General features: G+C 42.4%; 1 protein-coding gene across 1 annotated transcript in view; it reads right to left on the bottom strand.

The window, feature by feature from the left end:
* Positions 1-24,846, bottom strand: part of ARHGEF28 (Rho guanine nucleotide exchange factor 28) — a 122,084-nt gene that overhangs the window by 31,546 nt on the left and 65,692 nt on the right. Inside the window, exons 18-25 of the mRNA XM_047068626.1 lie at positions 23,486-23,562; positions 18,459-18,637; positions 17,338-17,429; positions 16,060-16,242; positions 10,767-10,898; positions 7,741-7,841; positions 4,492-4,530; positions 4,346-4,393 (exon numbers count right to left, since the gene is read on the bottom strand). Of these exons, the coding sequence (XP_046924582.1) occupies positions 4,346-4,393; positions 4,492-4,530; positions 7,741-7,841; positions 10,767-10,898; positions 16,060-16,242; positions 17,338-17,429; positions 18,459-18,637; positions 23,486-23,562 (851 nt within the window). The remainder of the gene's footprint in view (positions 1-4,345; positions 4,394-4,491; positions 4,531-7,740; positions 7,842-10,766; positions 10,899-16,059; positions 16,243-17,337; positions 17,430-18,458; positions 18,638-23,485; positions 23,563-24,846) is intronic.

Raw genomic sequence — 24,846 nt, 5'->3', positions numbered from 1 at the left:
TGGAAATGTGGTTTGTTGCTGGCTATTTGGTAATATTTAAGCAACTCTTTTGAATAAGAATTCAGTACATAAATTCACAAGACTGCGTTCCTGTTCTATGTCTCATTCTCTGAGGTCTCTCCACTCAATAATTCATGAGAATTTAAGATTCTATATAAACCTGGTAGTATCCGTTGAGTCCCAAACCAGAAATTACTTAAGCTACATTACATACATGAAAACACAAAAATAAAAGTCAACCACTTGGAGACTTTTGGTAAATAATCTTTTTATAACATAATGCCCGAGAACAGCCGTTAATTTCATATTTAGGAGATACGTAAGTGGTAAAGCTATCTCGTTACTGTTATTTCTTTGTATTATAGCAGGAAGGTCATACGTAAAGTCCTAAGCTGAAATTCATTTGTTTAATAGATTGCTAACAGGAGGCTGGAATGATTAAGGGAACATAGATACTCTAAAGCCCAGAGGACATTACCAACCAGATTAAAAAAACATTTGGAGTTACGGTATCTGCCTATGAAAAGTTTGGCAGCATTCACAGGAAATAATTGCCAAGATTTGGAAGGATTCCACAAAACCAAAAAAAAAAAAAAAAAAGAAAGAAAGAAAGAAAGAAAAAAACAACCCAGTGAATGCCCTTGGAAGCTTTTAATTTTAAAAGTTCCCATTTAAAGCACAAAGAAGCACAAAAGGGACAAATTGAAAATGGCCACATACTGGGTATGTATGTGTGTTTTGACTCACTATGAGAAATTATTAGTCTCCTAGGAATAAATTCACATTTTTCTTTCCTAAGAATTTTGAAAACTGCCCATGTAACAGATGCTGGTAAGATGGGGATTTGACTAGTAGTTCTTTGTTAGAGCAACAATTCCCTGCACTTTTGAAGGTTAAAGAACTCAAGTAAATTTTAAATTGGCACTTGTCTTGAAATAAGATTCAAAAATGTACTTGCTGGGGCCTTCTGAAATAAAATTCATGTTTTTAACTTTGAAAACTTACTTAAACAATTCCAAAATTGGCATGAATATTTAAGATCTTTAAGAAGTTATTAAAAAGAGAACGATTATCATTGAAAATAGTAATTACTTTATCTTTAAATATGAAATAATTAGCACATAAATAAGAAACCATTCAGGATTCTGCTGACTTAGTTCAACTGTAGACTGTACATTTATTAATTCTAATAAATTTCAAGGGCATCAGTATAGCAAAACAAACGAACATCCAGTATTTTATGTGCCCAAACTACCATAGGAAAGTACAGTGCTCATGAAAAGTTTATACCAGGCTAGTTAAGGGCTACCATGAAGCATTCCTCACATCTACTTAGCATTTGAGATGAGACCACTCTCGTCTCTAGTATCGAGGTGGAATGTGGAGACTGGATATTCATTTTCACATGTACAGTTGACCCTTATATTTGGCAAAGAGAACAGCACTTGCTTTCAAATTTAGGAAAATTCCCAATTTACTCTCTCAACTTTTCTTTGTCTTCTCCCTTCCACCTTCCCCATACCTTATCTCCAACTCTGCTCTCCTAATATAGGGATCAAGTTTCATTTTCATCTGATTTGAAAATGCTCAGGTAAAAATTTCAGTCATATGTAAGAGATACAGCTTCACAAGAGGTGAATGCTCCCTGAATAGAAATCTTTCAGAGCCCACATCCTCAGACAAGCTCAAAAGCTGAGGTTAAGAGAAGACACTGGAGAATTCAATACCTCCCTTCAATCTCATGTGGTGCAAACACCAGGTCATTTAGGTCAGCTTTTCTGAACGTTGAACCCACACAGGGTCCCATGAAAGGTTGACAAGAAGACCAGTGACCTGTCAGTGTCTTCATCAGGCAACACAAGCTGGGATACTCAGTGTTTTCATCTCCCAAAAGTTAATGAACTGTCCTCAAACTATATCCATTTTCCCGTTAAAATATAAAAGGGACGTTTGTTTTACATGATGAATCAACTCAAAGACCAGCTATCCCAGACCAGCACATTTAATGTCAGATGCCAAAGGTACTCCCACTACATCTTGAACAGCACAAGGATGCTTGCTATTGCCACAGTTACTTAACACATTTCCAGAAGACAAAGTATAAGCCAAGAAAATAAAATGATGTAAGTACTGAAGAATAACCATAATATCATTACTTTCAAATTTTAACTTTCTACCTGGAGTATTCTAAAGAATAGAACTGTTGAAACAAAAACATCTTCCTTTTATCTAAAATAAGAGATGACTAACAGCATTTTCCCTAAGAGGACACTAATTACTGCAGAGGTGACAATTCAACCCAAATTCATTCATAAATAGGAAATTTTAATTAATCAGTCCTGGTACAAGGGTAAGAAACTTGCCAGAGTGAGTCAAATCTCTTATGAAAGAATATATAGATGAGTAAAGAAAAGAACAAGAAGAGACCATCACCATAATATATTCAAATAGAATCCAAAATTTTAATTATTAAGGTGGTGCTACCAGAACAATAGATACATGATCAATAAGACATAAAAGAAGTCTTGATGCGGTCAAAATACATATAAGAAAACATTAAATGGAGCATGACTTTACACTTTTTTCTGGTGAAAACTTACAGTCATACTTAACTTTTTTCTTTTGAGAGAGAGAGAGAGAGAGAGACAGGGCAAAAGTGAGCAAGGGGCAGAGAGAGAGAGAGAGAGAGAGAGAGAGAGCGCGCCCTGTAAGGGGCAGACAATGAGAGAGAAGTGAGGCTCATCCAGGGCTCAGGTTTTTACCTGAAGCGGGACTTGTGTTTACCCGATGTGGTGGGACTCCAACTCACAAACTGTGAGATCGTGACCTGAGCCAAAGCCGGATGCTTAATGACTGAGCCACCCTGACACCCAACTTTATTTTCTATTAATATTCAACAGGTAAAAGATACGAAGCATGAATGGCTACTAAGCCAGTGGCCGGGGGGAGTTCAGTTTCAACAGTAATCAAAGAAATGAAAATTAAGATCATCAGACACCTTGACCTATTTTTAAACTGAGGAGAAGGAGACAGGGGGTGTTGATAGGATTATTTGGGTAATACCTACTAAAAACCTAAAAAAAAAAATTTTTTTAGTCATTTATCCTAAAGAAACATGCAGCTATGTTAAGAGGTTAATATACAAGAATATCTAACAGACTTCCTACAGAAGTATAGCTATGAAGAATCGGACAAACTCTGGGATGCATGGGTGGCTCAGCTGGTTACGCATCAGACTTTTCATTTCGGCTCTGGTCATGCTTTTGCAGTTCGTGAGTCCAAGCCCCGCATCGGGCTCTGCACTGACGGTGTAGACACTGACAAGTGCCTGCTTGGGATTCTCTCTCTGCCCCTCCCCTGCTCACCTTGTTTCCCTTTCTCTCTCCCTCTCTCAAAATAATAAACTCTAAAAACTAATAATAATAAAAAGAACTGGACAAATTCCATAGACTTGAATATTATACAGCCTCTAAATACTGTGCTACAGAGTAAGAGCTGAACATGTAGCAAAGTACATGTTATGGAAGAGCATGTATAAAATAATTTTTAAAAACTAGAGGGATATACACCAATGTAACAAGGATAATTCTCTCTATAGAATCACAAGCCATTTTATTTACTTACATCCTCAAATTTTTCTTCCAATTTATCCATGACGCTAACATTGCTTTTATATCATCAAAATGCTTTTAATCATAAATTGAGCAATCGGATGTATTTGGCCTTTCTTGTGCATGACCTAAGGGATCATCCAACCCTGTAATCCTCAATGCAACCATTTTTTGTGCCTGCCTTTCCTTGAAAGACAGTGAGCCATTCGACGATAGGCCTTGTGGTTCATCTGCCTTTGTGTGTTCAGCCCTTAGCGTAGCACCAAGCAGAGAGAAGGCACTCAATAAATGCTGGGTGGATGAACAAACTAACGAATGAAAGAGCACATGAATTATTTAAGTGCTCAAAAGGCCCAAGTCCACATGTGGAAGTGAAAAAAGTTTAGGTGTGAATTTAAGTTTTCACCAGAAAATGTGAAGTCATGCTACACTCACCTAAGAGTTTCACTGTAAGCTTCAGGCCAGGTCACAGTCATCAATATTTTTTAAAGATATGAACCGTTTTATGGTTTCAGAGAAGAATGTTACAAAAAGTAGTGGTGTTGCCTTGTGATTACAAAACCAGGTGAAGTTCAATGCAACTAGAGGAATTACACTTCGGGAATTGGCATTCTTTTAAGATCGTTGACTGCCTCTCGTATGTTCTAATTTGTAATGGCCGGGAGTCATCAAATAAAATGAATTGCATTAAGAGAAAACATTCACAAGGTCAAAGAATAGAGGAGCACAGTTACCTGAAGGCTATATAAGAGCCGGGTTAAATTCTGTATCGCTTGTATAATCTGGAAAATAAGATCGTGAAAGTCAAATACTTGAAAAAGCATTCGTTATCCAAAAATAACAAGAGGATGAGGATATATTTCAGGTATGCATAGCTCACCTCTGACTGTGAAGCACCTGGGAAACTTCTATATTCCACCTAAAATATGTAAAGAACAAGAAAATGAAATCGCACTACTTTTGAAAAGCTACACTCAGTGTCCAAAATGTATGACCTCAAGTAAATCACTTCACTCCCTCAAAAGTCTTCTATGATGACCCTCTTTCCTTGCCAGAAATCAAAGCCTACAGAATTAAACAACCGCTCAGTGAGAGCCCCATCTGTGCAAACTCTGTATGTGACATACATGGTAACTTTTCCCCCAAACATCTCTTTAAACAACAAGGGATGACAGTCGGTAAGTTCTGTACTCTCTCCGTAAGTGATGATATTTACCTTGTGGACACCACACTGTCACGTGAGCTCTCGGTGCCCAGGCTGAAGCTGGCCCTCAGACCAGGCTGGCTCCCTGCATTCTGGAGGCCAGATTTGGAAGCTAGAGAACATCACGCCTGACTTCTTGCTCCCTATATCCATGTTTAAGATTCACAAAGCTTGGGGCGCCTGGGTGGCTCAGTCGGTTGAGCGTCCAACTTAAGCTCAGGTCACGATCTCACGGTCCGTGAGTTTGAGCCCCGCGTCAGGCTCTGGGCTGATGGCTCAGAGCCTGGAGCCTGCTTCGGATTCTGTGTCTCCCTCTCTCTCTGCCCCTCCCCCGTTCATGCTCTGTCTCTCTCTGTCTCAAAAATAAATAAATGTTAAAAAAAATTAAAAAAAAGATTCACAAAGCCAAGACAGTCAATGGTTGGGAGAGGAAATCAGACTCAGAGGTGGCTCAAGGATGAGCACCTAGCTGGCCGGCTCCAGATCCTACTGTGAGTTCACTGGAACCGTCTGGGATTGCCTTAGTAAACGTACTAACAGCAGAGGCCATCAGTGAGGCTGGAGACCATCTGCTCCTGGGGGAAGGGTTCTGTGTCTCATTGTCTCTCTAAGGCACACATTAGAGACACATGCAGGTAGTAAGGATTTCCAGTTTCCAGAATTGAACTGAACAATTGTCTGTTCAGGTATCGTCCGTCTTCTTTCACTAGGATGTAAGGCAACAAGTAGCAGGAGTTCTTATGTGCATTCAGTGCTGTAACTGCAAATTTAACAACGAAGCCTGGCATCTAATGGACACTCACACTGCATTCTATAAATAAATACTGACGCTCGCTATGTACTCCACTCTTTACGCTATAGGAGATCATCAGATTCCATGCCCGCCTAGAGCCTATCTTGTATAGTGCTTTCTCTTATCTGAGCAGGTTTAAATTGAAACCACAGGGAACAGTCAGCCATGGTAATGTTCTCAGGTAACTTTGGACTTGTTAAATTCAATTAGTTCAGGCTAGTGAAACTTTAATGAAATAGCCACATCCCTTCTTACCCCTCTCCCACACTCTTCCCGGGCCATAAAAGATTTCATCACTAAGCAGAACCTCTAATACAGGAAGGATAAGGGAGGGAAAAGGACATGAAGTTTAGAGTCATTAGACCTGTACCCAAGTCCCCTCCACCCCCGCAATTGGGCTAAAAACTCCCATTCTCTAGAGAGTTCTAGAGTTCTCTCTGCTCTTGTGGTTCTGTCCTTGCTGCACAGTCCATTGCCTTTGTAATAAGAAAATCGTACGGTATAGAATTTTTATACTCTATAAAAATCAGAAACATAGAAATGAGTTGGATTATGCTACATGCGGTTACATATTCCCCAGAACCGCGAAGTTGGAAAGGACAGGGTCAATGTCGTATTTTTCACGGAGTCAGTCCACCACCTTGTGGTGAATGTATAGAGTTGCAGCGGTTGAGTTACACACAGGATGCTGCACTATTTGCAGCACTCATTTTTAAATTTCTTTCCAATTTTTGTGTTAAGCCTTACCTTATTAAGGAAGCTAATTACAACATATCCATTGCACACTTTTTTCCTACGTCTGATTTCAGGTGATCCTGCCCTATTTGTCAGTTCATTTTCTCAAATGCCTTATGAAAGTTCTTCCAGATAGGTTCACCCAACGAGGAACCTTCACACCTCATTTCACTTACCTGTGACTGAATCCTGGAAGGAAAAAAGACCTTGGGAGTGGGAGTCACCACAGGGTCCGTTCAAGAAAAAAACTATTCCTAGCTAACCAGCCCTCTTACCCTCCCTCTCTGCCTCTACGACAAAAGCAGTTGGAAGCTACAGACTGAAAAGTGAAGGCCACACTGAAAAGGAAGAAAAGCAGGAACATTTTAAGAAAAAAGTAAGTCAGAGAGCTTACAGTCAGTGAAGTAAAATACTGCATTCCGTTTTTTATTTTGGCCTATGAAGATCTTTAAAACAACAACAACAACAACACTAAATCACAGCCATATTTTTTACGGATTTTTAAAAAAATCTTTGGACTTGAAGTCTCAGTCACGTATAATATTTGCAAAAATATATAATATGTATATTAGTACACAAAGATAGGACATCTGTCATTTTTCCACATTAGCACATATTGGTGCATGGTAATGTGCCTAATTTGAAATTAGAGAAAACTAAAACTCTCGAGCCCCAGCCAACCCTGGGGAGGCCACTCAGCACCTCCCAGATTCATATTCTTATTCCCTCTTTCTGACATCCCAGGCTCATTTGAAGGGAATAGGAAGTTTCATGATTTAATTTTTCAAAGAGTGGTATATACTACATGTAAACTGTGTCCAAAAAGGAGAGGCATTTAGAACCAGTTTGCCCCAAGCAAAAAAATGGTGAGGTTGATTAGAAGTCTCCCCACAAAAAAAGTAGGTGACAATGTGGGCGGAGACAGGAAAACAACCTGAAATGAGAGGAAGATAAAAGAACGTGCAAGCAGCAACAGTATTTGAAGTCAAAATTCTTTCTGCCGCTTTAGTGTCCCTTGGTTGCCTAGAGACCCCGACAGACGCCAGGGGCACCTCTCAGCCAAGAGTTGCTAAGTGTAGCAGGTGAAAAGGCAGAGGTTTGCAGGGCGGAGAGCAGAAGGGAGACCAGAAGTAAGAGTGCGCAGACACACAAACAATCGAGTTTTAAAACCGTTTAATAACTTTCCAATCATTTCTTTGTTTACACCTACATGAATAGGAAGAGTGAGAACATTTTAAGAGGATTTAAGTGAGAAAGCTTAAATATGAGTACCGAAATCGAGAACAATGCAGAAGAATGCTTTCATACCACTCACTGCCACGGACAGACCAGGACCTGTGGTTATTTTATTACACAAAGTAACTGGTGCCATTTACTAACAAATCAGTTCACAATACCTTCTCCCCTGCATCAGAGACCGCCAGGTCGGTTCCCACACCCTGGGTCCCAGGATCCACATCCCAACAGCCTCTTCCTCCTGTCCTTTCTGTGACTAGTGCTGGAAGCACACCATTGAGACAGAAACAAAAAGGACATCATCAAACAGCAGCCAGCGCACCGGGTTCTTTTGCACGCAGCTGACACGGACTTCAAAATAAGGAACACAAAATCCCACGTATCACATACTCTCATACAAGATGCTGAAACAATGCAAAGCACAGTGTCCCTGCCCTCGGGGAGCTTACATGCTATTAGATACCAAACTGACAAACGGCAGCAATTATCACCCATCTTTTAATTTTTCTTTTTTGCAGACAGGTGCTCATGTGAGGCTGGTGATACCGAGAGGGGTATATGCTACATCTCACTTTCACTTACTCGGATAAAGCTGCTGGGGAGAAGGAAATTGAAAACAGGCACTGGAGAACAAAAAGCAAGGGCTGGCAGACCCAGGTCGAAGGAGACAGCTCGGTGAAAGGCTCCTCTGCGGCCCGTGTAAGAACAGCAGACCATAAAGAAGGCTTAGAAGGAGTAATCCAACAACAGGAGTGAAATATCTTTCTGAGCAGCGTGAAGATGGTGAATACTTTATGAGCCCATAGTCCTACAAAAAGGAAGCTGTCCCTATCTCCAAACAACTCTTGAAAAACAATTTCCAAGTGTTTTTTTCTCATAACACTTGTTTAGAATCTAGATTCATAACAGTTGTAAATACGGTGTATTTAACCTATGAAACGCAGAAATATTTCTAGACCAGAAATATTTTTAAGTACCAAACACGGATTTCACTCCATCCATTAGATCTCTGCTGGTACAATTTGATTTCTTTACCCATGTGAACTCAGTTAAAACTTAGACTGTGCTCACCTTACCCTGATTTAAACTAGACTTTCCAAAGCAGTTTCACACCCACCATTTCATTAGAAAAAATGTCCAGTCAGGGCCCTGGTGAAATATTCACTTTGGGACACTGTTTATCACACAATGCTATCTTGAAACTTTCTTTCTGATGGAGGAAATGCTTTTTTCGCCTTTTCTAAATGCAAATCCCCAGGACCCCAAAGGCCACTTCTATTACAAAGAATTTTTTGTTTAAGCTGAAACTGCTTCAGATTAAATCAGCTAAAAATTAACTTCATTTTGCCCAAGTCAGTCAATGCTTTTCACTTATAGTGAAGGGACATTCTACAGAAATTTTCCACCACTCAAAAAATGGTTCCACTACTTGGTATTACCCTTACTTCTTAGAGAGATACCCAACACGTTACCAAAGAATTAGCCCTTCTCACACTCTCCCTCCCCACCACCCCATACAAATGAGAACCAGCAATGGGCAAAGAACCCCATGGTGAGCCAAATTATCAGGTGCCTCTGTTTCTTATTCAATTTCAGGTCTCCAGAACTTTTTCAGGAGTAGGTTATAGTGACCCACCTTATTAGGTATATCGAGAACTAAAAATTGAAGGCCTTGCTTGGCGGATGACCTCAGATTGGCATGGGCCTGACTTAGAAGGACCCAGTCCTCCAAGTGAAACAAAGAACTGACCCAGTCAGTTACAGACCCTCATTAAAAACAGTATTTGCTCTGGCCAACCTTATAAAGAGAATCTAAGTCTTATAGCACCATCCTCCAACCCGGCCCACAAATGACTAGGTCTTTGGGGGTACAGGACCCTATCAACCTGCCCCTGCCTACATGGATCCTGGTATCAGGGCAAATAGTCTAATGGTTTTGGCAGATGTCATGGGTGTCCCCGGGCACTCTCCCAAATCCTGGGAGATACAGGTACAGATGGGAGAACAGGGAGGGAAGGTACGGCCATGTGCCCCTGAGCAGCTCCAAGAGCCACGGGGAGCCTCTCCTCTCTGGCTGTCCCTGGGGGGAGTCTGAGAGCAGCAGAGCCCTCCTGTATTTTTAGACGGAACTCCCTCAATGGCATAATGAGTTTTTTTCTTTTAAAAGGAAATCACCCAGGGCAGTACAACTCCCTTGATGAATCGGGGTTGTGTCAAAATGAAAAACATATGTGCACTTTCTGAAACTAGAAATGCAGGATGGGATCAAGCGAAATTTGAGGGAGCAAGATAATTATTAGTGATTTCAAAAATGGACAGAATTTTAAAACTGTACTGCGTCCGTGTATCTTGATCAACCATGGGATGTTGATAAAGAAATTCAAGGACAATTTAATCCTCTCTCATCTCTAGCTACTAAAGACGTTTTATCTTGTGCATAATAAGGCCTGGTGGAAGGAAGGTTTTTATCACCCAAATACAAGGAAAAATAAACCCTCTATGCTCTTCTCTCAGAAAGCTGTAGGGAAGTAAATATTCAGCTTCCGTACAGAACATCATGGGGTTCTGAGAAATCACCTAATTCTCTACATGCTGTCTTTCTGTATTTAAAATATATGCAACAGGGCTTTTTATAAACGAATTCTGATCTGAACCAAAGCGTATGATGACGCCGATCAAGAATTTTTGGCACTTCTGCCTTTAACCACATCACCAAACCCTGTGTCTGCGGGGAAGGTGTTGCAGCCTAGCTTTCTGGCGTATGGCTTCTCAGGTGAGGACGCCTACAGGAGGTTAAGTTCAAGGGTTTGTTCTCTCGTGAACTGCAGAGACCCATTTCCAAACAACCGAAAGTTTAAAAGTTCTTTCAAAACCATATTCCAAATTGTACTCAGTAAGTCAAATAAAAAATGAAGCAGGGTCAGGTTTGGGGAAGGTACAAAGCTTGCCTGGGTATGAGAGCAGTAGAACCCACCAACTATTTTTGAAATCCTTGTCCTGGGAATGCCAGTGCCGTTATCGTAAATAAATCAGGCTAGCATATTTATTCTCAGGTTTTCTCGGATTTAAAAAAATACATCAAGTCTCCTCCAAATAGGGACAGAGTCGTTGCCTTCATTTCCTATGACCACTCTATGCTCCAGAGATTGTGTTCAGGCTCACGGCAAAGGCCTGTACTTTCACTTACAAGCTGTAGAAGATCCTGGCACGTCAGGGGGACCCAGAGTATCTGTCAAGGCAGATTCTCCGCAACCTTCCTCGGATGACTGGCATGCATCGCCCGTCTGTGAGGCCTTCACTGCAACCTGCAGGCTCTCGGCTAACAAGGAGAAAGAAGACAAAATTTAAAAACCAAATACACGTAGTTTAATCTAGACGAAGTGTTGGCAAACTCTATTTGGCCTGTGTCTATTTTTATACGGCCCAGGAGCTAAAAATGGTTTTTATATTTTAAAGAGTTGTTAAAATACACAATACACGCACACACATGCACAAAAAAGAATGTGTCCCAGAAACCGCATGTGGCCTGCAAAGCCTCAAGTATTTACTATCTGGCTCATTACAGAAAAAAGTTTGCCAAAAGGCGACCTATACCAATACTTTTAGCATCATTTTATGATAATTAATAAAAAGATGTGCTATATAAAAAAGTCTCAAATTTAACTTTCCGTTACATTAAGTATGCTGAAAAACTTTCTGTAATTCAATTCATTTAAATATGATTTCAGGCATAAACGTTTTAAAACCTACTAGTCAGAGAGACTAGCTCTTCTTCAAAACAGAATTTCCCCAACTGTACCTTAAAAAATGCAGATTTCCAAAATGTACCTAGACCTACTAGATCAGATTCTCCGAGGGAAAAGACAAAGAATTTGCATTTTTTTTTTTAATTTTTTTTTTCAACGTTTTTTTTATTTTTTTATTTTTGGGACAGAGAGAGACAGAGCATGAACGGGGGAGGGGCAGACAGAGAGGGAGACACAGAATCGGAAACAGGCTCCAGGCTCTGAGCCATCAGCCCAGAGCCCGACGCGGGGCTCGAACTCACGGACCGCGAGATCGTGACCTGGCTGAAGTCGGACGCTTAACCGACTGCGCCACCCAGGCGCCCCAAGAATTTGCATTTTAAACAAGCACAAAAGGCTGCTCTTAGGATCTGGTAAGACTGGGAAACACTACACCAAGAAAGTGATGTTTTTATTTATGCTAAATGCTTTCAACTAGCATGTGAATGGTACAGTTTTAAAGGCCCTATAAATATGTCTAAAACATCGTGTCCAGTGTTGGAATTTAGCAAATGCTCATTGAGCACCTACGCTGTTCTAGGGGCTCCTGGGCATGTGATTAACTAATTAGGAGAGTATGAGACGGAAAGAGGAAACAGACACTTGCAAGTAACTACATACAAGGTAGCATGTGATCAGTGCTGAGTTCTATCATCCAGTTTATTAGAGTACCATAAAATGCTCCAGGAATGCTAAGGAGCAAAACAGTTGCATTAGCCGCTGGAATTAGGAAGAAGTTACTAAAGGAAATGACAACTGAGTAGAATCTTGAAGGATGAACGGGATTCAAGAGATAGAGACAAAAGAGGAGAAAGAGAAGAAAAGCCATCCAGTAAAGCAACCACCTAGGGAGACCATTCAAGGTGCATTACTGAACTGTTTTTTATTTTCCCCCCAGAGATAAAGACCTCACCCTGATTAAGAATTCCTGCTAGGGGTTCCTGGGCGGCTCAGTCCATTAAGCATCTGACTCCTGGTTTCGGCTCAGGTCATGATTTCACGGTTCATGAGTTCGAGCCCCACACTGGGCGTTCTTGCTGACCGTGTGGGAACCTGCTTGGGATTCTCGCTCTCCCTTTGTCTCTGCCCCTCCCCCACTCACTCTGTCTCTAAATTAATTGATCAATTAATTAAAAGAATTCCTGCTAGATCTCGGAGTACTGATGAACAGCGACTCAGGGTAGGTCAGGCAGTACCTCAACTGTTTGGTGTTCTCTTAAGCAGCTGGGTCCCCTCCTATTCCCGAGCACCTACACAACACAGAGGGCCAGATGAATTAAGGCAGAGGGACCTAACAGCAGGCATCGCTCACAGTTCTGATGGCAGAAGAGGTGAAAGCCACCGGCTAAAAATTGAGAGGGGGTGACTTACCCAATAAAGACATTATCAAGGACCAGAGGGTCACTCGAAAGTACTTGTAGCTTTATTTCTAAAATATGCCTTGCATTGATCCACTTCCCTCTACTTCCACTGTCAACAGTCCCAACAACCCCCATCAGCTCCTGTAAGTGCCTCCCAACCATCTCTGGCAAATGGGTCTCCCTCACTCTGCTCCCCTGCCGGCAGCCAGCAATCTTTTCGAGACGTGTGATCGTGCCACACCCATGATTAAAAGCCACCAATAACTTCCCATCAAGCGTGGAATAAGATATTTCTTTAACCAGAGCCTATAAACATCTATCTCTGCTCACCCAGGCAACCTCACCTCATCTACTTCCCTGAGTGCTGCCGCCCTTCCTTCCTTCTACCCTTGAACATGCCACGCTCACTCCACACACGAGGGCATTGCACCCACTCGGTCCTTGCCCAGGAGTGGTTCTCCCCCGTATCTCCAGACAGCTGGCTTCTTCTCACCTTTCCGTTCTCATGTCAAAAAAATCATCCCCTCAAAGAGGTCTTCCCTGGCTTCTCTAACACAGAGCCTTCACCTCACCCCAATCTTATTTTCTTGTGACTTTCTGAAATTACTTTGTTTCTTTAGGTACTGCCTGTCTTCCCCCCACTAGAAGTTTTTATCGCCCTCTTTTTTTTTTTTTATTGAAATGTAGTTGACAATGTTGTATTAGTTTCAGGTGTGCACCATAGCTAGTCCACAATTCTCTACATTATGCTGCGCTCACCGCAAGTGTAGCTGTCATCTGTCACCATGCAATACCATACAATACCACTGATTAGATTCTCTAGGCTCTACCTTTTATCCCTGTGATTTCGTCATTCCGTAACTGGGAGCCCGTACCTAACCAGAAGTTATGAAAGGATTACTTCCATCAGCACCAACAACAAAGCACAGGGTCGAGGCTGAATGAATGAATGGATGAATGAACCCATCAGTTGACCCCTCTTCAGACAACCTCTATGCCCTTCTCATGACATCGGTTTCCTCATCAAATAAAGATGATAGAATTCCCTGATTTCTAAATTCTCCTCCAGAGATAATATTCTGAGACCCTGAGCCAGGGCTTGGCAAGCTTTTTCTGCCAAGGAGCACATTTTATTTTATTTTTTTTTTTTTAATTTTTTTTTCAACGTTTATTTATTTTTGGGACAGAGAGAGACAGAGCATGAACGGGCGAGGGGCAGAGAGAGAGGGAGACACAGAATCGGAAACAGGCTCCAGGCTCTGAGCCATCAGCCCAGAGCCCGACGCGGGGCTCGAACTCACGGACCGCGAGATCGTGACCTGGCTGAAGTCGGACGCTTAACCGACTGCGCCACCCAGGCGCCCCAAGGAGCACATTTTAAATAGTTTAGGCTTTGTGGGGCATAGGATCTCTGTTGCAGTTATTCATCTTGTTTTCTCTCTCAAACCCATTGTCCCTGTCACCTCCAAGCTATTGTCCCTCACCCCCAGACCCCTTTTTTCCTTTAGTTTCATGGCATCCGATTATACCACTCACTACCCCTCCTTGTTGTCACTCATCTACAGACTCCTTGAACAATTTAGCACCTGGTGCAAGTTCTCTCCCTTTCCCCAATGCCACTCTTGTCAGAATTCTCAGGAATTTCAGTTTTATGAACATAGACCTTCCAATACCTTGGCCTCATGTCTCCTTGACTTTCTCCTTTCCCCAGTGATCTCATCCCCCACCCTACCTCGGTCAAACCCCCAGTTATATCCTAGACTTTTTAAAAAATTTTTTTAAATTAGGTTTCTTTATTTTTGAGAGGCAGAGACAGAGCGCGAGTGGGGGAGGGTCACAGAGACAGAGGGAGACACAGAATCTGAAACAGGCCCCAGGCTCTGAGCTGTCAGCGCAGAGCCCGATGCTGGGGCTCAAACTCACAAACTGTGAGATCGTGACATGAGCCAAAGTCGGACGCTCAACCGAATGAGCCACCCAGGTGCTCCTAGACTTTTTTCTTTTTTAATGTTTGTTTATTTTTGAGAGAGAGGGAGACAGAAGATCCAAAGCAGACTTCACACTCTCAGTGCAGAGCCCGATGCACGGCTCAAGCTCATGAAGCATGAGATTATGACCTGAGCCAAAGTCGGACGCTTAACTGACTGAGCCACCCAGGAACCCTCCGGGGGGCTCCTTTTAAAACACACATCAAGTCAATGCGCTACTCAAACCCTCTAATGCTTCCCATGCCCCTCAGAATGAAATTCAAACTCCTCACTGACCTCCATCTGGTCCCTGTAATCTGAGCGCTAGTTGGCTCTGACTCATTGGCCACTCACCACCCCTCCCTTCACTCTACCTGCACAGTCCTCCTGGCCATTCCTCAGGCTTGGCACTCACCTGCCTTGGAACCTTTGCATCCTCTGTTCTCTGTGTCTGCAACATTCTTTCCCCAGACGTCTATGTGGCTTTTTCACTTCCCTTATGTCTGCTTACATATCACCTTACCAAACAGGCCTTTCTTGGTCACTTTAATGCAAAGAGAACCTCCCCACTCGATCTCTCTACTCCCTCTCCTGTTCATCTTTTTAAAAAAAAAAAAAAAATAGGGTTCAGACTTTATGACAATCTACCTTAAAGCAATTGTCCTCCACTGTTTCTCAAATAAGACTGCCTCGTTTTTTATTGAAGTATCATTAACACACCACATCACATTAGTTTCAGGTTTACGGTATAGTGATTCAACAATTCTATACATTACTCACTGCTAAGCACTGGAAGTGTGTTCATAATCCCCCCTCGCCTACTTCCCCCATTCCCCCACCCATCTCCCTTCTGACAACCACCAGCTTGTCCTCTGTAGTTAAGAGTCTGTCTTTTTTTTTTTTTTTTTTGTCGTTGTTCGTTTGTTTCCTAAATTCCACATAGGCGTGAAATCACATGGTATTTGTTTTTCTCTGACTTAACTTCACTAAGCATTACACCCTTCCGTCCATCCACGCTGCTGCAAGTGGCCAGATCTCATTCCTTTTTACGGCTAAAATTCTATTCTGTATATGTATGCACATATATGTGTCTTCTTTATCCTATTTATTCTATTGTGTATATGTATGTGTCTTCTTTATCCATTCATCTACTGAGGGGCGCTTTTTTTCCTTCATAGTACTTGACACGACCCGACACATGTATTTTCTTTTACTTTGCTATTTCTGGAATATGAATTGTAGCACAGTTGAGCCTCTGTCTCATTGCTCTATGTGCTCAGCACCAAGACCACAGCGCTGGGCACACCCGGAAGGTACTCGAACATTTTCTGACCCTGTCAAAGCAAATAGTTTTGGAAGCAGCTTACCTTCTTTCAGTGCCGCTGCCACTAATGAGGATGCCTGGGGAGGCTCTCCTGGGTCAGGCTTAATGAGGAGGTGGGGCTCTAGATGGACATCCTCAAGTCCACTCAATTCTCCGAGCTCAGCATAGATATGCAGCTTCTCCTCCAAATATGTGCAAATTTGTTGGTCTTGGTTACTGAGGATTTCTATGAAATGGCATTTAGCACAGAAGGTTAGCAGAGGAATACAACAACTGTATGAAAGTCTAAGCTAGAAGAACACGATGTTGCTCATCACTATGGTCTCACAGGTCAAGTACAAGTTGTTGAGCGGGACACAACCGGGTTCAAACCCTAACTCTTCCACTTAGTGACTGTAGCTTTCCATGGAATTTATTGCGCTCAGATGCGTGTTCCTTTCCCCTGCCTCTAATTCCAGAAAGACTTGCAAAACTATTCTTTGTTCAGCTTGTTTTCCACTAAGACTAAACACTAAGCTGAGGAATGAAAATCAAGGTGGGGTGGCAGTATCCATGATGGCTGATACCCACAAGGGAAAACAATGCAAAGCTACTCAGGCTTCAGTCAGTTTTGCCTAAGACCACACCTACTGGTTTAGGTTTTGGTTTCTCAACATCCAATGTCTTTGATAATCTTGGCATGTACACGTGATTCTTACGGTTTAAAGGGACCTCTCTCAGCATCTAATCCAGGGGTTCTCAGTCTGCCTCGGTACCACCTGGGCAGAATTTAAAATCCATCTACAACCACCTCCCATAGAGCCCAAGGGAAACGGGTGAGGGTAGGGCCCAGGCATCAGAATTTTTACAAAACTCCCAGAGTAATTCTGATGTCTAGCCAGAGATGGGAATCACTGAGCTAATCTAATTTCCTCAATTCAAAGACTTGGAAACTGATGACCAGAGTTGATGGGTTCCTTGCCCAGAGTCACACAAGTGTGACCTTCCAGTGCTGGGACCTAAAATTACAGCACCAGACGATGACCCCAGGGCACATCTGTACCAAAACTGCCCTGCCCACAGTTACTGTTTCGTACATGTTACGTGGATAATTATTTCTGAAAATTTGTTATAGATTTTTAAATCACTAAGGAGGAAGGAGGGAGACGGTCCTCTTATTTGAACACTCCTGAAACCCATCTTTTTGTTCTCACAAGTGATGGGTGGGCCTCACGTTCACGGAATTCATGCTTTAATCATAACCCCCATTCGTGACACCTGGCCTTGCCCAACACCCAAGGAGAACACCACGGCCAGGGAGTCAGAGATGTGTGCACAGTACCTTGACATTGCTGAATTCTGGCCACTCTTGCTTCAGCTTTCCGCCTCTCCTCATCAGATTCACTTGTCCTTCCCCCTTCTTCTTCTGGGCAACTTTAAAAGACAATAGTCAAGACAGACCACTGAAAACCAAATTCAAGTATCTTTCGGTTCATTAGTAAGACATGGGGACTTGAAGGTAGCATTATTCAGAGAAGAAAAATTCAGCATAAAGAGAATTCTTCGTGCCCTCTAGCTGAGATACTTGGTTTTCTTGCATATATAAAAGACCTAGCATGTACGACATAGCTCTCCAAGTCAGCAGTACAGGATGACTCGAATATTCCAACAAACACACATACACAAATGCACTCATGTGCTCACACCTCTACGCCCCACACTATCAACACTAGCATTAGGTCCGACTAAAATAGTAAGTTTTGCTTTCTACTACATTTGGGTACTTCGCAATGGGACAGAGTAGAGGGAGTTGGAGGGGACAGAGGTAGAGTGCCAGCTTGAGTATGGTGCAGTGGAGGTGGAGGAATTTTATAAAACATCACTCAAAACAGATTAATCAAATCACCATTAAGGATGATCATCCTCACCCCCTCCAGTTTATAGAAAACACTAGTAATGACAAGGAAATTGACTTTGAACACTTAGATCGACCAATCTAAAAATGTTTATTGAATGATTCTTCAGAATTAGGCACACACAAAAACAAAAAGCATGGCCCCTGCCCTCGAGGAGCTTCCAATCTAATACACATATATACACGAAAAAGGTAGCTGCTACAAGGCAATATATGACAGGCACCAAGTAAATGCTGTAGAGAGCAGGTGTTAAAGAATTCCGGGTAAGGAAGAGACCACTGGAACTGGAGGTCTTCATGAAGGAGGGAAGCCATGAGCTGCACCAGAGATGAGCAGGATTCACACAGGCGGAGGGGAGGTGGGGCTTTACATGCAGGGAGGCGCAGAGAACAAAGCTGCAGATGAGGGGCTATCACAGGCGGGGGCGGGGGCAGGGAGCAGACCAGTCCGGCTGAGGCAAAGTGTTCATGCAGAGGAAACATGGTTAGAATACTTTCCCCAAGTGGACGAGTCCATCCCCTGGCGTATGGACAGAAGGAAAGGTTACCTTTCTACTGCCTGTTGGATGCGTCTCATCCAGTTATTCCGTTCCTCCTTGGAGTTGGTATGAATTTCATACATCTCAGGACCGGCAGATGAAGCACTGATTAGAAACATTCCTCTTTCCTCATTAGCAACTTCTCTAGCAATAAGCTTCTGAAGGGAAATAACTGATGGCTTCTGATCCTACATGAGATAGGAAGAGGTACAGGTGAAACAGCAACCCACCAAAACTAAGGGTCTCACCAAACACATGAGCAGAAGAAAGCACGAGTGTTAGGCAAATGAGTTCACTTCGACCTTTCAGAAGCTCTGTGGAAGCTGCTCAGATCTCCAATGGCAAGGGTGTGCTGAAGAGAGGATGGGAAGAAAAGGATAAAGGGGAACGTTTGTCCTTAAGAACGGGTGGCGTCAGAGGACACCCTTTTAAAATGCAGAACGATCCAAGCACTAAGACTATCAAAATGCCACAGTCAGGGGTTGAGGGATTTTTCTAGAAGGGCGTGGGATAGAAAATAGCTTATCAAATATCACAAGGAGATGAGAGAGGGTGGACCACCTAAGAGTCCACTGGATTTAGCAGTATTTAGGGTGGTCCTTGAAAGTGACAGTGGGAAGGAGGAAGCCCGACCTCAGACTCCCTGAGCGTAAGCAGTGTCTTCTGCTGTCGAAGTACAGAGCATACCAACTCAACTTCTGTAGTTTGCCCTGCCAATGTCTCTTCTTCCCACCAACTATGGGAGCCACTGGCAGGCAGGAACGAGTCCGATTCATACTTATACGCCTAGTACATTGTTTGGCATGGTGCAGGCTTTCAATAACTGTCTGCAGAACTGGACTTAGCTGAAGAGGAAGAAAGGCTAAAATTTGGCATATAAGCCATGATGAAACCACCTCTTCTACCAACATTTATTATGATCTTTCGATGTCCCATTGCTAAGCCCTGGGGATTCAATGATGAGTAAGAGAATAATAACTAACCTGGGTAAGGAACCGTAGCTGAAAGAATAACCAAAAAATAAATAAAAAATTGCCTGCAGGGGATAAACAGTTTTTGGGGGAAGTATGAAGAATCTTCTATGGCTTGTGGCTTCCACCACTGTTCAGAGTTGGTAGCAGAAGGTGGTTTGGCTTCTCCTTCATGGACTGAGCAACATCTTTACCCAGAACATGCCACTATATCTCTCATGGCCGACTCCTTAGTGCTGACCTGTCTGCTTTCCCAGCATCACACAGCTATACCACATCTAAAGTTGTGTGCAGGGGTGTGCCCACAGTATCTCTTCATCTCATTCTTCTTTATTTTTCCCCAAATGTTTATTTATTTATTTTGAGAGAAAGAGAAAGAACACACATAGTTGGGGAGAGGGAGAAAGAAACAGAGATAGAGAGAAAAACAGCGGGGGTGGGGGAGAATTCCAAGCAGGCTCCACACTGTTACCACAGAGCCCAGTGCAGGTCTTAGTCTCATGAACCGTGAGATCATGACCTGAGCCAAATTAAGAGCTGGATGCTTAACTGACTGAGCCACCAGGTGCCCCCCATTCTTCTTAGAGCAGCAAAAAAAACAAAAACAAAAACCAACAGCAACTTTTTAAATACTGCCCTCTCTAATTAGGGAGAGCGCCTGAACACTGTTAATATCCTTCGTTAAATAATGGAAATACGACCAAAGACCTTATTTGCTTTCCTTCCTTCAATGCACGGGGTTAGGTTCCTCAGCTTTCAAGGTAAATGGCCTCTGCATATAAAAGGCAGAGTAAGGGGGCACCTGGGTGGCTCAGTCTGTTAAGCGGCCGACTTCGGCTCAGGTCATGATCTCGCGGTCTGTGAGTTCAAACCCTGCGTCGGGCTCTGGGCTGACAGCTCAGAGCCTGGAGCCTGTTTCAGATTCTGTGTCTCCCTCTCTCTGACCCTCCCCCATTCATGCTCTGTCTCTCTCTGTCTCAAAAGTAAATAAACGTGAAAAAAAAATTTTTTTTTTTAAATAAAAGGCAGAGTAGGTTTCAATAGCAGAAGACATTAGCAAGAATGAAATTATCTGAACCAATTGGTTAGCATTGCATAAGGAAGGGAGGTGGTAAGGTCAGGTAATTTTAAAATGAAAAATAGGTAAGCAGGTAGAAGGTACCATTAACTGAATGACCCATCAGACCAGGAAGCATCATTATTTGTATTAATCACACATGAACACTAGAGATGATTGAGAATTCAAATTAAATCTCTAGGAATGGAAGTAACAGGTCTGCCTTAGAGAGAGATGTTAAAAATAGGTGATGCCAATTCCTAACTCAGCCTGCAGAAATGTTCTGTTTGTGCCTCAGTATTTTAAAACCACATTTTAAATAGTCACCAACTTTTAAAATCTGAGGGATTCCCCATGTTTTAAACCTGCAGATTTGTGGGTTCTTGGAAAAAGCAGACTGGCAATCCTGGGCTCATGGATTCATTTAAACACACTGATTCATTTAAACACCTCTGTGACACAGGTCATGTTCTCACCAGTTCACTACAGTCTCCACCACTCACTATGGGATCCTTGATCCCAAGCCCCCTCTCAGTTTACACCTGGGTGTTGCCTGCCAATCCCCGCAGGCCGGCTGATCGCCTCTGCCACAAAGGAAGAGGAAAAGGAGCTGCTACCTTTAGCCCTGGTATCACACCCCCCTCCATGTGTGATTCCATGAAGTGTCTGATTCCACAAGTAATTCCCTTCGAAATCCCACTGTGGTAACAAGATCTTAACGTTGCTGCCTATTTTGAAGTTGCACATTACCATGCTCACTTTGTATTTTTAATTGCTCATTTTGAAATTACCTTCTTTAATATTCAAGAGATCCTCCTAGACTCAGTACTCAGTCATCTAGGATTTAACGAACATCTCTATGTTTTCCTATTCATTTCATGGATTTAGGCCCTACTCCCATTTCCAGCTGAGTCCTCTTTAAAAACAAAATTTCTTCTAGGGACACTACTCCATTCTTCTGCTATTTTCAGCTACTTATCATCTGGCCATTTCCAAATTCATCATGTCTTTTGTAACATGTAGCAAGTGAAGCATTTACTAAAGAAGTTTTTCTAGCAGTACAAAGAGCAGAGAAACTCACCCACAGGTATTAGCAGGAAGCTAGCTTCTTACAATACCAAGGTGAGAACTAGGAAATCCAGACATTTCTATAACCTTAGCTAATACAGCAATTCCCTCAAGGTGTTAGCCAGAAGATATTTAAGACACAAGGGCTATGTCAACTAAATGTGTATGATGCAACTCAAAAGCGTATGTTATAACAGCACAGTGCCCTTGACCGCTTACACATAATGCCTTCTCTTATGCTGACATTGACAAGGGCTTGGTTGACCTTTAGGAAAGCCACTATGTGTCAGGCCAGCATCTCCGTGAAACAGCATCGGTATCATCTTACTGTTGTCTGTAGTCAAACACCTTCTACCAAAAGGGGCGAAGCTGTGGCTGCCTTCATTCTGGATTTGGTGGACTTTATTCCTAACATCCCACTTAATGGCAAATGTGGTCTAAAGCTGACACAGCTAACTCTTCAAGAGGTCGCACAGGAGGGACAAATCCACAGTTCAAGTCCTACTATCAGGTCAGCATCACAACTTGATCTGAATCTATATGCTATGTTGTCCTAGAAAAGAAGAGGGTTATCTTTATGCTGCATCTAAGCTTTGACCTGTCGGCAGGTCATTTGGCCTGTATGGACACTGTTAATATCCTTCGTTAAATAATGGAAATACGACCAAAGACTTTATTTGCTTTCCTTCCTTCAATGCACGGGGTTAGGTTCTCTTATGATCTGCTTCTCTTTCAGCTCTTTAGTTTTGAACAACTTCTGTTTCTATAAAAGTGTAGAATGAATTTTTCTCTTCTACCATGGTCCTCACCTCCCATAGGACAAGCCAAATGGTTTCACCTTCCCACTTACTTTCTCTCTGTTCACAGGACCCCAAGTAATAGCATAGAGAGGTTGCTACACAAATCAGTAGGTTGTCATGAAATCTGCAATATATACAGTTCAAATGCATCAGGGCCATGGGGACTTGCTTAAGATCTCTTGCTATTTTCTGCAGTAGCTTTGTGAAACAATCTCTGACCTTTATACAACTTGGCCTCAGGGTGCCGATGAGAGCAATGTGCCAAACAGGGGGAAGGAGGCTATTGGGCCAAGGTGACAAGCACAGATGGGTAGGTGAGGCACTCCACCAGCCTCTTCCTCCCCCAAATCCACCACTGACTGAGCAGGCAGGCTTCTTTGTTTTCTCTGAACGGCCTAACAGAAACCTCACTAAGCCTTGAATTTGCTAAAACCGGTTAGAATTGATGATATCTACGAGTGGTACCCAAATGTCCTATTAGTCAATGGGTGATAAATATGAACCATTTTAGAGAGCCACCATTACAATGCCCACACCGGTAGTGCATCTGGATTCTTTCCTTTAACAGGACCTGATGCTCCTTAATGCTGACAGAGTTAATTGAGGACATCTTTCTTCTTAAAGGGAGTCATTCGGATCACAAGAGGCTGCATAAAAAATGTTATAAAATACTGGTTTTACTTTTAGTCTAACTCTGTGCCAGCAATGAAATTAATATAACACACAATAAAGATTAATGTTGTCTGAATAATCGTAGTAATTGGTGGTCATTATAGTAGAAACAATGAAGAAGCTTCTTTAAAGTTTAGATACCACAATGGTGTTCTCTTGTTTGGCAGGAGGAACAACATGACAGTTATGAACTGGGATGGCAACGGGTACAGTAGGGACTGACCAATGGAAACAGAAAGAGAGTCCAGAAGAAACCCACCGTTCCCAGCATTAACATTTGAGTGGCTGGGAAGGCATGGTGGGAAAGATCTGGAAGAAATGCCAAGATAGCCAGACGACAGAAGGTCACCTGAGGGGCTAAGGATAGTGCCTGTCCACCAACCAGCACCAAAGTACTTGAATACTTTTACATTTGTTTAATAAGTGAATCAACCATTTAAAACATGCATCACACGGCCATATACTTACAACAGCTGCAAAGATATATTTCTGGTCTTTTTCTTGTAAAAAGAGCAGCACATCAGTTAGGAGGAGAGCCAGGATATCTTCAAAGGAAAGATATTACTAGTATTAATGAAGCTAACCGCAGTTCAAATGCCTTTATCAAATACTCTTATTTCATGGTTGAAACTTAAATAAACTTATTAAAAATAGACTAACATTTAGTCTAAGTATGGAACTTCTATAAAAATGCCTGTATCAGAGTAGCCAAAGATGAAGTTTACAGACAACTTAGATTAGCTGTGTTTATGCATGCAGGTCTGTATCACTATAGGTAGAACTAAATCTCCAGCAAAATGTAATACTGTAGTATTCAGATGGAAAAAAAATCCAATAAACAAAAGTTCTAATAGAATGGAGCAAGTGGTTACCTTTAGAAAAAGAAGCTTAACTATAACTGTTGGAGCTTCTGCCTTGAATTAGGTGTACAAGTCTGCTGTCTTGCTCCATCTAGACCTGAGCGAGTTTGTGATCTTCTATTTCCACAAACTGTTCACGGGAACTCATCTTCTGTAGCCTACTCAACATCCTAACAGAGTTATCCAACTGCTGATTCAGTGAAATGACCAAGAGCAAAGGACTTGCTGCAACGTGATCTACAGACTGGTTAATGTTTTCGTTTGGTTAATGTTCAAATTGCGGTTAATGTGTGGTTGCAACATTGTGGACCAAAAAATCCCATCTCAGTCGTTAGATGCAAACACCATGAAAACCCGATAATCCTCCCAAGGGTTACCTTTGAGTAACTAGACCCTTTGAATAACCTCTTCCTCTTACTTCTTACCTGAGCAAGTTACTAAGATATACTAAAAACAGGGATAACAGACCAGTGGTTCCTAACCCTGACTGCACAGCAGACTCACCTGGGAGCATTTAAGCACCCCTACACTTGGACTTCATCCCCAGACTGATAAAATCAGAATCTCTGGGAGAAGACTCGAACATCAGTAATTTTTTTTAAGCTCCCAAGGCGATTCTATCACATGCGGTCAGGGTGGAGCCAGCCTGCATCAGGCAAGACGGTACCTACAGAATCAGACCTTCAGAATCTGAATAAGCGGTTTTAGAGTCTAACTAGATTAACAGGGTCAGATTAATGCCAGTAAATGGCAAACAGAAGCACTGAGGAAGAGTTTGCACCACTGCCAGCATGGGTATTTCTGCATCTTTTTACTCAGTAAGAATGACATTCAGAGCTCATGTTTCCCCTCGATGGCATGACAGCCCCCGGCTGGCCTGGCGCACAGACGCTAAATGTACAGTCAGACTGCCTCGTTTTCAACACGCTGCATGTGCCTGACGACTATTTCCATGCCAGCCATTAGCAG

This window comes from Lynx rufus, unplaced genomic scaffold (genome assembly GCF_022079265.1).
Source record: "Lynx rufus isolate CCGP_SWC_20201006 ecotype Redwood Valley unplaced genomic scaffold, mLynRuf1.p SCAF_1, whole genome shotgun sequence".
Taxonomy (NCBI): domain Eukaryota; kingdom Metazoa; phylum Chordata; class Mammalia; order Carnivora; family Felidae; genus Lynx; species Lynx rufus.
The sequence above is the reverse complement of the archived record's forward strand: the minus strand, read 5'-3'. Positions and strand labels throughout refer to the sequence as shown.